This window comes from Chinchilla lanigera, unplaced genomic scaffold, assembly GCF_000276665.1.
Source record: "Chinchilla lanigera isolate Chin_1 unplaced genomic scaffold, ChiLan1.0 scaffold00012, whole genome shotgun sequence".
NCBI lineage: Eukaryota > Metazoa > Chordata > Mammalia > Rodentia > Chinchillidae > Chinchilla > Chinchilla lanigera.
The window spans coordinates 17,722,953-17,736,251 of NW_004955413.1; the positions used below are offsets into that span (position 1 = coordinate 17,722,953).

The window sequence follows — 13,299 nt, forward strand, 5'->3', positions numbered from 1 at the left end:
CAACGCACTGCAGGTCACAGACATAGTCAAGGGCAAGGGCTTGTCCTCCTAACCCGCGGTGATCCTGGCTGGCTCCTCAGCCTCATCTAAAGCCGATGTATTGGAGTGGGTTCCTCAGTGGGCCCAGGGCCACTGCCTATCTTATCCAACCCTGCTCTGGTCCCTGATTTCATCCAGTCCTGTGGTTTAAATCTCTCTCCAATCCCCCCCATACACACACATTCGCTACACACACACACACACACACACACACTCCATTGTCCTCATTTTTCATGACACAGCAGCAGGCTCTATTGATTTCCCCCCATTACAGCTATGGAAAAGGCCTTCTCCCTATCCAAAGTGGAACGAAGAGAAGACTCCCTCAGCCGAGACAACGCTTCTCCTCAGAAACTCCCACTGACCCCTGCCATCTATGTCTTCAGTCTCCCAAAGCACATCGCCAGGATACAAGCCCACCTCAGCAATGTTCGATGTACCACAGCCAGAAACGACCTAAGGCCCTACACATGGAAAGTGCACAGTAAACAGATGTTGCATTGACTTGTTAAGAAAACTATCCCTCCCCCATTTACCTGTTGTTTGTGCGTACTGCAAAAAAGATGTAGTCGAGGTGAAAAGATAGTCCTACACTGGAAAAAACATGCTAGGGCACCCCATGAAGGAAAGGTAGGTAAGAATGTCTTTCCTCCGCCACAGGCTTCAGCAGGTGAGACAGCGTCTTTCAGGGAGGCCCTCTCCTCCTCTAAGAGGGAACTTGGCCTTCCCCTTGGGCAGTGGTTTCCCCAGAAGCCCCTAAAGCAGTCCTTCCTATCCCATGTAGCTCAGTGCTCAGGGCTGGTTTGGGGATCTTTTAGCAATCTTCTGCCGCTTCCTCACTCACTTAACCTTAAGAAAAAACACAAACACAAAATCTCCCTGCTCCTTTGCTCAGCTTCTTGCCCTCCGTGTAGTGGGGATCTTCAGCCTTCCTGGTCATGGAGCCCTTTGGCCCCTGGCTGATGGTCCTTCCACTTCACTAGGACTTAGGATCTGACCTGAATGATCCCCACAGGGTCTAATCTCTACTGTTCCTTTACTTCCTCAGTAACAAGTGTCCTGTTTTTCTACAACTTGTCTAATCATCCCCTGCCAAAGCCAAGCTCTGCGATCTCATACTCCAGTGGGCCATTCTTGGGCTTTTCTTCTCCAGGCATTTCTCCCTCCTCTTCACCACCAGCCCCCTCTCAGCTCTGAGCGCCCCACCGTGTGGACCCCTCCCCTTCTCCTCCACACAGGGCACAGCCACCCCCTTTCCCGCCCCCACTGCAGGCCTGCCTCTGACTTCCCATGCTTGCTAGCACAGCTCTCCAGGCTCTCACCCCGGTCCTCCCCGCACCCAATCTCAAACCTGCAGCAAAGCAACCCTTCACTCTTTGCTTCCACACCCGGCTGCTGAGTAGTGTGCTCACAATCACAAAATAGTGCCCACGGGTGCCCTAGAGCCTCGGGATCTCTACCCATGTCCTGGGCAATTCCTCATCATGCCCCCTGCAGGGACCTTGACGTCACCACTCTGCCCAGGCCCTTGACCAAGCCCCCTCTTTCTTTAAAGCTTACTCCCCCTCCTCCTTTCCCATTTTCCTCGTTATGCACATATTAATCCCCTCTTCACATCTTACTTTACTACCTTCAGACGCTTTTGTGAAAAACTAGGAAGACAAGGGTAAAGAATAAAACGAATACATTAAAACGTTTATTTATATGGAGCTAGCCTTACTGATAGAGCAATTTAGAAAGTTTTCAGCAACGGACTGTATCATCTAAAAGGAGGTCGGAGAAGGCGCGTTTGTGCTTTTCTTCGCTGCCCTTACTAAGGGTCAGAGTGGGCACCTCTCTTATCCCTGGGCTTTGTACCTCATCCGGGCACTTTCCCTCGCCGCCCTTAGCACTCTCATGAACTCCATGGTGTCTGAGCTAGAGGGACGCTAAGGAGTGTGCTACAGCTCATTAACAACAATGACTAGCTCTCAAAGGCCAGGGGCTCATGGGAGGGGCGGGGACAAGGCGAGAAGGCGGAGGCCGCGCTGTGGTGCTCTCTCTTACCGCATGACAAAATTTGCTGCATCTATTTGCCGGCCACAGCCACTCTTCTTCAGAATCCCACCATTTCCCACCACCGCGCATTTCTTCAATGGCAGCTGGAAGGGGGTTGCCTAGCAACAGAAAACAAGGCGGGTTTTCACTGCAAAGAACACACAACCTCACAAAAATCATTGTTTACAGCAGACCCTTTGGAGGAAGTTGAATGCAGGCTGGGCCAGGCAAAAAGACCGTGTGGAAAGAAAGATGCCAAGAAGTCCGTAAGGAGTAAACTAGCCTGTTCCTTTGAAATTAAAAAGGCAAAACAAAAAACTCCCCTGAAGTGTATCTAAATATCTTTTTCCCTTTGTCAAATTGGCCAAGCACATAGTAGAGGGCGTTTGCTAGGGAAAACAAAACAAAACAAAACAATCTAAACTAAATACAGAATTATTTTTAAAGGCATTACACTAGGAACAAACTCAAATGAATTCTAGTCCCCTGTTTGATTGCAATTTCTTCCATTCACGCTATCAGTCATTCACCGCCCAGGGGTCTCTGGGCATTTCCTGTGCTGTTGGGGACAGATGCAAGGACACTGAAGTCACAGTCTCAGGACTCATAACTTGGATGTGAGCGGAGGAGGGAGGTCAGCAGTGCTGAAATGCTGACGTTCTGCAGAAGAAATGAGCACCGCTGCTACGGGGATGATCACAGGGGAACAGGAAGGCGCCTCCTGCCTGGCCCAATAGGGAAAGCTTTCTCACTTGGGATAAAGGCTGAAGAAGCAGGATACTGCCCAGCAGAGAAGGCAGCATACACAAAGGCACAGAAGGATCTGGTGAAGGCAAATGCTGTGTTTATGAGCAAATGAGCACTTTTGTGTAGTTCTGTGTAGAAGTCAGGAGGCACTTAGGGGCAAGTGACTTGAGTTGAGCCAGACAGCATGTGACTCTCTGCAAACATTAAACTGGACTGTGAAGAAAATGTTCAGTGTCCCTGAGTGTGCCCTGGAGGCTATTTATAGTACCAGGGAATAAGAAAACCCAGCTCTAGCACCTGGAAGTAAAACGCATCGTTTTGCCTCTTCTAGCTCAATCAGCAAGAACTGCCGGCTACAGAATTTCCTGCTTGCTGAAGCACCCAGCTGCTGGAGATCTTGGAGGAAGACCTTATATATATATAAGTAGGTCAGAAAAAAAAAAAAAAACAGTATTGATATTAAATAGGCTGAGCCGGCTGAATCTCAAGCAAATAATATAGATTATACAAATGAATAAATGGAATTGATATATGAATTTCATGAGAAGGTCTTCACAAAGGTATGAAGTAATTAAATAAGTAAAATAATGTCAGGAGTCTCTGCATTCATTGCTAATGGAGGTGGGCACTTAATCAACCTAAGAAGATTTTATTCTCCTGATTTCTACTATGTAAGAGGAATAGCCAGAGCTATGGAAATGTTCTTGATAAAGATACAGTACTTAAAGCATAAAGTCTAAGCATCGGCAAGCAGAGCATCAGAAATTCCCTGTGTTAGTACAGCAGAGATAGTCACGCCAATACCTTGCAGGGCAGGATACACAGAAGAGGGAAAACCAAGGAACAGCATTCTAACAGATTCAGAATGATACACAGCATTTTTCTCAATCACCCCTGAGAGAAGGATTTGGGAACATCAGAAAAACATTAGTTAGATGTACAATTTGTTGGAGAATACTAAAGTATTTATATTTAAGTTGTTTGAATATAGTTGTTTGTATATTCCACAAGTATTTAGTGTCTGCTATGTGTCAGGCACTGTCCGGGGTGATAAAAACACAAGTGAAAACCACTGTTTCCTTGGAGGTTATATGCTATGGGAGAGACAGATAAGAAAAAAAGATACAGGAGTGTATTGGTTAGCTTTCCTCCACTGAAACAAAACACCTGATGGCCACAGCTTAAAAGCAAGGTTTATTGTAGCTCACAGTTTTAGAGGTTTCAGTTCATGGTAGGCTGGCTTCAGGAAGAAACATGGTGGAAGGGCATGGTGGAGCAAAGCTGCTCAACTCATGGCATCTGGAAAGCAAAGAGCAAAGAAGATCCAGAAAGCAATGGGCCAGGGTCATAACCAAGGGAACCCAAGGTCACATCCCTGTGGTCCACCCAGAAATGTGCTTTACTAATCCCCAAGGTGGCTCCCAAGTCAGTCAAATGGACAGTCAAGATGAGCCATCACAATATAGGCCATGGAGAGGGTCAAAGGCTGCTCTAAGAGAGGAATTGCAATTTGAATAGGATATTAGGGGAAGAGTTCATAGGCTGCATGTGAACGTATCCCAGCAGCAGATAAGGAAGTGAGCTGCTCGGGTACCTGTGGAAACAACTGATGCATAGACCTTGAGATGGGAACATTTCTGTGATGGGAAAGGGAAAGCAGATATCCAGTGGTGTCTGAAAATGAGTCAGCGAGGGAGAAATAGAAGTAGGAAGACTGGCAACAAACTCTATACGATTTTGTAAGGTATGGGAATAACTTCAGTTTTTATTGTAAAATGAGAGTCAAGTCAAGCTGTAGGGGTATGAAAAGCAGTGACATTACAACATATGTTGGAGTGATCACTGTGTTACTGTGTGAAGGGGCTGTAGGATGTCAAGAGTAGAAAAAGAAACCAGTGAGGAGCCTCTTGTAATAATCCAGGCTGGAGATTTTGATGACTTGGACTGGGGCTGTAGTGGGAGTGTGAGAAGTAGGGAGATTTTGATGATGCCCTAGAGGAAGAACAGACTTAACTTGCTGATATGGTAGAAATGGGGTAAAGGAAAAGGAAAGATATCGAGGATGATACCCAAAGCTTTGGTTTGAGCAACTGTAAAGATGGGTTTGTCGTTTCCTAAGATAGAGATGATCATGGAAAGAGCTTGTTTGGGGAAGTGATTTGAAACTCAGCCGTAACTGAATCAAGTGGGTGATGGCCATTTAGACACACAAGTGGCAATGTCACGTAGGCAACTGAGCAATCCTGGAGAAAGTTCAGAGTGATCAGCATAGCTATTTAAAGTCTGGTGACTAGCTGGAGAGTTAGCATAGACAGAAAATAGATTTAAGAAAGGCTAGAGTTTTTAAAAAAAAAAAGGAAAGAAGGAAGGGAAATTTGCATCAAATCCTGTTCATAGATTAGGTACCACAGCTTAAGATTGCCACTGGAGTTAGCAACACAGGGGTTGCTGGTAACCTTTACAAGTATCTGGCTCAGAAGGAAGGACAAAAGCCTGCTCTGAGTTCATGGAGTTAAACATATATATTTGCATATGTGTTTGGATACAGTTTATTTGAAAATGTGGATTCATGTGTCCTCAGCTAATATTCAGCTTGATTTATAAAAGCCAACTTAAAGCCTCTTTGATTGTTAAAGGGAGACCCTTAAATCTCATGTAGTGTTGACTCCAGGAGGGTTTTTTGTTCGTTTTTATTTTTTATTTAAATTTATTGCTACAATGTAGGTATACAGAATGACCACCTTCATTATTAGGAATTTGAATCTATACATAATATAGCTTGATTCCTCTTTTGTTTTCCCCATTCCTGTCCCCTCCTTTCAAACACCTTTCCCCTCCCTGTTCACGAAAGATTCCAGGTTTTTAGGCAGTACGTAACAGGCAGACCTGGGAAGCAGCAACACAGACAGAGACAAACACTGCCCCCTGACTCCACAGGGATGTAAGAGTTGGGCGGCTGTGAAGCCCCTCGGAGCTTGGCTTCCTGTCTTTGAAGGGGATATTATTGCACAGACGTGTGTGAGATCATGCATACAAAGCCACTGACACGCTGGGCTGCTCAGATTCTTCCTGCCTCTTTTCACCTCTTCCCTTCTTCTAGCAGAGTTCATGGACTTGTTCAAGCCATGAAATGCCTACATAAAATAGTGATTTATCGAGCTGCATCTTAGTAATCAGGAATAATTCTATTAGCAGACAATTTAACTACTATGTACATGTACTATTAACAGATCCCCAAAAGTCTTCAAGCAAAACTCCAGGGATTTAAAAAATAAAAAGTCCATTCCTGACATTTTTCAGATAATATCTGGCTGCTCTTTCTCTTTTTCACTGTGTCAGTTGCTAGCACTTGCACAAGCAATTTCATTTCAATATATATTCTCAAAATCCCTGGTACACTCTTCTAAGTGATTGATAATATATCAGTGAACTGAAGTTTTCAGAGAGGAAAACAATTATTTGAGGAAATACTATGGCTGTTTAGTTTAGATAAATATTACTAACAGACAACACTGTCATGATTCTCTTTTAGACACAAAATACACAACTTGGCAATGGTTAATCTGCTCTATAACGATTTAGAACAAGGTGTTGTCCTTTATGGATATAGTATATAGGAGAAATTTTAGTTATCCACCATCACATAAATGTTACAATTTTGATAGTGTTTTCATTAGCACACTGCATGCTGTCTTTTCAAATGTATCTCTTTGTATCCATGCAAGAAAATATCTAGTAGATCTGCGACTGCAGTATTGTAACACTCCTGTCAAAGTTTAAAAATATTTCTCTAAGTGAAAAGGCAGATTAAGGTAGATGAGATAGATTGTAGTGATGAGCTCAAATAGTTTTTCAACTCTTGCTCAGCTATTAATTCAACTTATGGACTTTTTTGTCGGATTTTTTCATCCATAACTTTCTTCTGTTAATGGCCAATTTCTCAATAATCAATCTCTATCACCCATCAAGAATTCTAACTTTCCAGGCCCCTCAACCCCTCAGTGACTCTCTGGAAACCAAACTCAGGAAATTTAATGTCAAGAAGGTTAAAAGAAAAAAAGAAAACAAGAATTAGTCTTTCAGGGGCTGGGGATTTAGCTCAGCGGCAAAAGCGCCTGCCTGGCAAGCGCAAGGTTGTGAGTTCGGTTCCCGGTACCGGAGGAAAAAAAAAAAAAAAAAAAAGACTTAGTCTTTCATGTTTATGACATAAATGAGGGTGAAAACACTTGTTAGAGGCCAGAAGACTTTTTCAGAAACAAAGTTCAAGGGCAAACTGTGATAATATACTTGGCTGACAATATGACTTCTGAGAGAAGGCTATTAAAAATCTGAAAAATTTAAATCCTTTTTATGCTTTGAGTAAATAGTAACGGAGCATTCCCCAATCTGGTGAATAAAACATGATTTCCAGAATTGTCGGCAAAGTCTCCCCTCCCCCTCCTTCCCACACGTAATCCACGTAAGGCAACCGAGAGGCAAAGAGCTGTTCTCCACTCTCACCCCGACAGCAGAACCAGCTGAGTCACTGGCACAGGGCACCCGGTACCACTCATCTTCCACAGTCATAGCTAGAAGTCTTGACCAGTAACTACACTGCTGCTGTAAGCAAACGCGTTAACCACCATAATCACTGCATGTTTTGGGGTTACAGCTGGTCTTGAAGGGAGGGAGGAAGCGGGAAATGTATGGCGGAAAAGAGAAATGTGAACCACTCAGTAGAAAATGAACTGGATTAAACAGTGTTACGATGACTATTTTCACAGGCAGGCACAATATTTTATTGCAGAGCATCTCTGACTACAAATTAAGCCACAATCGTTTTTGAAAGAGGCCGCCTTTGAGGCATGTGTACAGTTTTAAAAATTAGCATCACGCGTTGATATAAAGTCAGAATTTAAAAATAAGATGTTCCATAGAACCACTAAGGGACAGACCTAGAGATTAAGGGTGCTGGCTCTTGTATCTCTACATTTAAATTATAAAAATGCTCCTTAAATCTAATATCTTTGGGAGCACCAGGAACCTAACAAATTTGGAATCCCAGAGGAAACCCGTAAAGATCCTATCCGTAGTAGAACTCCGTTGAAAGCAACTTAAAGCCTGAACACACTTGAACAGGATCTGAGGCTCCAGGGCTCATGAAAACTGACTCATAGATTCAATCAGATTAAGCGCTATAAATAGATGAAAAGTGGCCAATTTAGTGTCTTGAGCTCCAAAAATTATCTTAGCAACAAATGTGTATTTTTCATGTTCTTTTTCTCTTTGAAGAGGGCAATGAAAGAACTCACTGTTTTAAATTTAACACACAATGTACAGTATCTGATTATGACGCTCACCAGAATTCACTGCTTCACTATCATATTCTTAGGTGCATAGAATAGTTTTAAACTGCTTTGCTTGTCATTCTTCTTCCTCTGGGTACCTACTACTCCCTCTTTCCCATTTTCTCTGCAGCTTACATTCCTTGTTTTGTTGCTCTTATACGAGAGCATGGCATCATTATTTATGAATAAGTGTTGTTTTAGATAATTAGGCTATCACTTTAGTCTCGGTGGTTTCATTGCACAAGTAACTTTGTGCGATTCTCTTTTAGCTGAAAGAGTTGATGCTTACTTCGACACTTGACAATCGTGATAAGAATACAGTGAATATTTGTTTTTTCATTATTTCTTCTGAGAATGCTCGCCTTGCTTCAAAAACACTTATCTCATCATTCCTGCCACTTTCTGAAGCAGTTGTAGAAGTCTTCTTTCATGTGTTTAGTTGCGCTAGCTGTCTCGATGCCCTGAATTGATACACAGTGCTTACCATTCAGGGTCATTCTGACACTAAGGAAAAGCCAGAGTTGCGTGGTGAGCAAGGTAGATGAGGACATGCTATGATCTTTTTACAAGCCTGCCTTTCTCTTGAGTGGCACGTAGCAGCAGCATTCACTGTATTTTTTTAATCATACTTGTTAGACACTCAGAAAAGAGGACTTCCAGAACTGCTTCAGAAAGTTGCAAAACCTATGAGATAAACATGCTCAAAGCAAGTAGGAGTATTAGGAGGAAGATTAATCGCAATGTGTCTTTTACTGTACTTTTTAAAATTGAGGAATTCACCATATATTTCAATCACACCTTACACGTAGGACAATTACTGTGTTTTGATTTTGTGCATGTGTGTGTTTTTTCGTTCAGTGAGCTTTTGTTGTTCATTCATCCTACTAATCTTCTCCAAACTCTCTTCTCCTTGGTAGGGAGGGTGTGCCCATCTCCGCTACATGTCTTAAAGCTAGAAAATCTACCCATGCAGTATTCAGAACACCAGAAAGCAAGATAGTACAAAGAAAAATGAACATCAGTGTTAGATATGGATCTCAAATCACATTAGAGAAGCACAGATTTTGCTTTGCAAGCCTTTGGATTGATCTAAAAAAAAAAGAAAAAAATCACTATACGCCACCTGCTGTGAGTCACCATGCCAAATCTTATGCCCGCCCTTCATGCGGAGAATCTTGTTTCTGTCCACGAGAACATCAACACACACCTATCTGCACAGCCACCTACTTATTTCTCTGTACCCTCACCTATGGGTGCACATGGACTCCCACACATAATTATGCTTCACCCACACACATAATTTAATTTCTTGCCCATATGTTAATTATATCCTCAACTTAGGCATCTAAATACACCCCACCGCCTCACATCTAATTATAGCCCCCTCTTATGAATGTAATTACACCATTCAGCCACCCATCTAATTATGCCCTCCTTGACATATTTAATTGTACTGCCCTGCTCAAGGACCTAATTACATTCCAACCAGTGCATCAATTAAACCCCCAACCCTCCAACAACACCCTCCAATGCACATCTCTTTCTCTCTGTATCCAATCACTTTATTACTTCAACTAAGGATTGGCAACTTCCCACAAGCGAATTCCTAACAAGCATGGCACCCAGCTACTCAGGCAAAATAATAAGAGAGAACTCAACCCAAAGAAGCTTTAGTCCTTTCCAGTAAGTAAACTAACATTCATTTGTTTTTTTCCGTTATTTAACAAGCCCCTTGGAAATCCAAATTAAAATTTCACATGTTTTCTTACTTTGCATGTATAAATATTTTTATGATGAAAATACCTAGCAATTAGTTCATTTATTCCAGAGAAAAATGCTCCTCATTAGAGATATTTAGTTATTAAACCCTTAAGAAAACATTACCCAAAACTTTCTCTGGGAATATATATTTCTAAGTACTAATTATTGAATATTTGCAGATCCTTACATTCAAGAACACTTACTGTTCTTCAATTTTATGTAAACAATTTCCCAAAAAGCTGCTGCTAAGACTTATATTCCCCACTCTACTAATAAAATTGTGATTTCAAAAACATAAGTTCAATATTATCATGCTTTCTACACAGCATGCATCTCTGGAAATTGAATGATATGAAAATATACTAGGTGTTATTTGCCATTTAAAATTTCTTACTCAATTGATTACAAAAATAATACCTAAGCAGTCCAGACAGATTTTGTATATTTCACATGTGATCTGTTGTCTAGAGATACAAACCCAGACAGCACCATTTCATGCCACCATTTATTATATTTATTAAACATTTCAAAATCAGTTCCTGGTTCATTGAAATTTATTATTGATGTCGCTTCTGACTCATGAACACTAAAGCAGTAAACAAAGGTCGTGTCTCTACTACATCAGAAGTTGGCCACATTTCAAAAATTCTCAAAAATAAAAGGGAATTTTATTATGGTGGAATAGTAAAACAGTCTGAAAATCACTTACATTTCAAAGGTAAGGGAGAAAACAGAAGCAACAGCAGGAAAAGCTGAGCCTCACACCGCTGATGGTCCTCGTATTTGCACTTCCTTCATTGGAAATACCACTGAAAGGTTCTTTTTCTCTAAATATAGAAAGGTCCTCTTCCTGTCATTGAACATCAACCCTGAACCCTGCCTTTCTGCATTGGAATCTTGGCTTTAACGTTTCCTTACGAGCACGGGCAAGTTAAGCATGGTCCTTAGGCCTCTGTAATAATGGCACCCACTCCATACAGTTGGTATGAGTTTATGTATGGCACAAAGTAAATGATCAATAACTATCATGTTTGTTTTTAATGGACCAAAATATTCTCATGACACATTCTAGAAATCTTGGAGTCATTTTTGCTCTGCTCTTTCTTCAGACCATCCTAATACCTACCTGTGCAGAGGTGTTCATATTCTTCAGCTCTTTGTCTTTATTATGAATACAGAAAGAAAAATGCCATCTTAATTCTGCTTACTTATGACTTCTGGTAGCTTCCGGCTCTTGCCCTTCCTCAAGCCTTCATTCTTATTCAAATAATTCTTAAGTAAAGTCTGGTACAAACCACTCACCTACTAAAAATTATGCCAAGTTTTCCCCTGCCCACAGACAAAACATGTGGGATCTTCACTAAAGGACGCAAGGCCCACCAACAGCCCCAGCATCCTGTCCATTCTTCTCTGCCATACCCACTATCTAGGTATATACCCAATATCCCCTTTATACCTTTTATCTTCCCTGTGGTTCCACTCACACATCCTGAATTTCTTTTCTCCCTACTTTTATTGAAGCTGCTACCTCCTCTTCTCCCTCTGTTTTCTCTACTGTTATCTGCCCACCAAATTATCTTTCAATCTTTTGAATCTGAAAAATATCTGCAGGTATGGTTCACAATAAGATCCCCTACAAGTTCAAAGGAATGCTTAACAATCGAAGCAAATCAGAAGTGCATTAGAATTCATTTATGCTCAATGAGTCATGAGAATTATGTATTAAAGCTGCGCACAATGGCTTGTAAATAGAAGTGGAATTGAATCAAATCATTTCTTTAATACTTCAGAGATTTTCAAACTCATTACTGCTATTGTCGCATTTTGTTTGGAAATGTATCTGTGCATATTCCTCAAACAAGGTGGTATGCAAAAAGCCCCCATAAACCCCAAAACTAGAAAAACAAAAGACAATATTGTTTCCAGTAGAGATGGTTGGTTGCTCCTCTTTGTTCTTTTATTTTTGGAAATGGCACCCAGACATCCCAAGGAATTTGATGACGCAAAAATCCTTTCATCCAATCAAACTCCACTTCCCCTCCCAAAATTAAAACTACAAACATCAAGTGAATTTCAATTAAGGCCACATGGCAAGTATACAGTGTCAACCAACCATATACTCGTCCCTACACCAAGTACTGGGTCAAAAATCCTGACATCCAGTTCAGTGTTTGTTCCAATAAACAGTGGTTTGCATCTGTGCACAGTGGCATATGCCTGGAATTCCAGCACTCTGGGAGGCTGAAGTAGGAGAATCACATGTTTAAGCCCAGCCTGAGCCAAAATAAAAAAGGGTTGGGGGTGTACCTCAGTGCAGAGTCCATGAGTGCCATCCCTAGTACCACCAAAAAACAAAAAAGAAATGGTGGTGTAAATTGATATATCCTTTTTTTTTGTTTTGTTTTGTTTTTGTTTTTTTTCTGGTACTGGGAATCGAACTCACGACCTTGCACTTGCCAGGCAGGCACTGTGCTGCTGAGCTCAATCTCCAGCCCCCTCCATTTTATTTTCAACTATAAATAGTGAGTAATTACTCAGTAGAGTAATTTAGCATTAGCAGCAGATTGCTAGACTATTAATCCAATTTAACTGATTAGGCAACCAAACTAGGAGGACTAGATCAATTGCCTGCTAATTAACTATATGCATTTTTTAAAAAGCAAGCCTGAGATTGATTGTCTCATCTGTAACTATTTCTTTCCATTAAATAATAAAGAAATCAAACAAATAATATTTTGGGGGGGGACTAATACTGCTGCTGCTACTGTGGCTGATGCTGCCCTTACCTTTCCTTCCCCAACACTAAGAAAAGCATCTGTTGCCCTTTCTTGCTGAGAAAGGCAAAAGAAGTTGATTCCAAAGCATTCCTTTATTCCCACGATGGCTTCCTCAGTTATATCTGAGGACTCCTGTAAGTCCCTAATCAGTGGAATTTTGTAACTTCTAGATTTCTCACCCCCACACCTTTATTATTTCTACCTCCTTGACCATCTTCTCTCTCTTCATAGTGTGGCCTGGGATGGAATCACCCTAGGATGTACATTAAAGATGTGTACTCTTGGTCCATGTCAGCTCTCCTAAAACAGAAGCTCTGGGTAGAGCTTAGAAATCTGAAGCTCCTCACACAATTCATGTGCAGAATTAAAACTGACTTCCAACCCCAAGATCCTGCCGACTCTCAGATACAATCTAAAGTCTTCCCTCCCTGACCAACCTTATTTCCCGGGATGGGCATCTACATTCCACCCAACCCCCACAGGAACACCTACAGCACTCACAGCCAGTCCTGTAACAAGATGCTGTAGGTGCTTGGCATTAGCTACCATCTAACTAGCTGTAGGTCTGACAGCAGCTGTGGTTTGGGTAAGGTGTAAGGACGTCCTTTAAG

At 41.7% G+C, this 13,299-nt stretch overlaps 1 protein-coding gene across 2 annotated transcripts in view; it reads right to left on the reverse strand.

Annotated features, from left to right (window-relative positions):
- St8sia1 (ST8 alpha-N-acetyl-neuraminide alpha-2,8-sialyltransferase 1) overlaps window positions 1-13,299 on the reverse strand; it is a 143,238-nt gene that overhangs the window by 55,519 nt on the left and 74,420 nt on the right. For both annotated transcript variants that reach the window (XM_013511676.1, XM_005379073.2), the window contains exon 3: window positions 2,086-2,195. In XM_013511676.1, coding sequence (XP_013367130.1) covers window positions 2,086-2,195 — 110 coding nt within the window. The remainder of the gene's footprint in view (window positions 1-2,085; window positions 2,196-13,299) is intronic.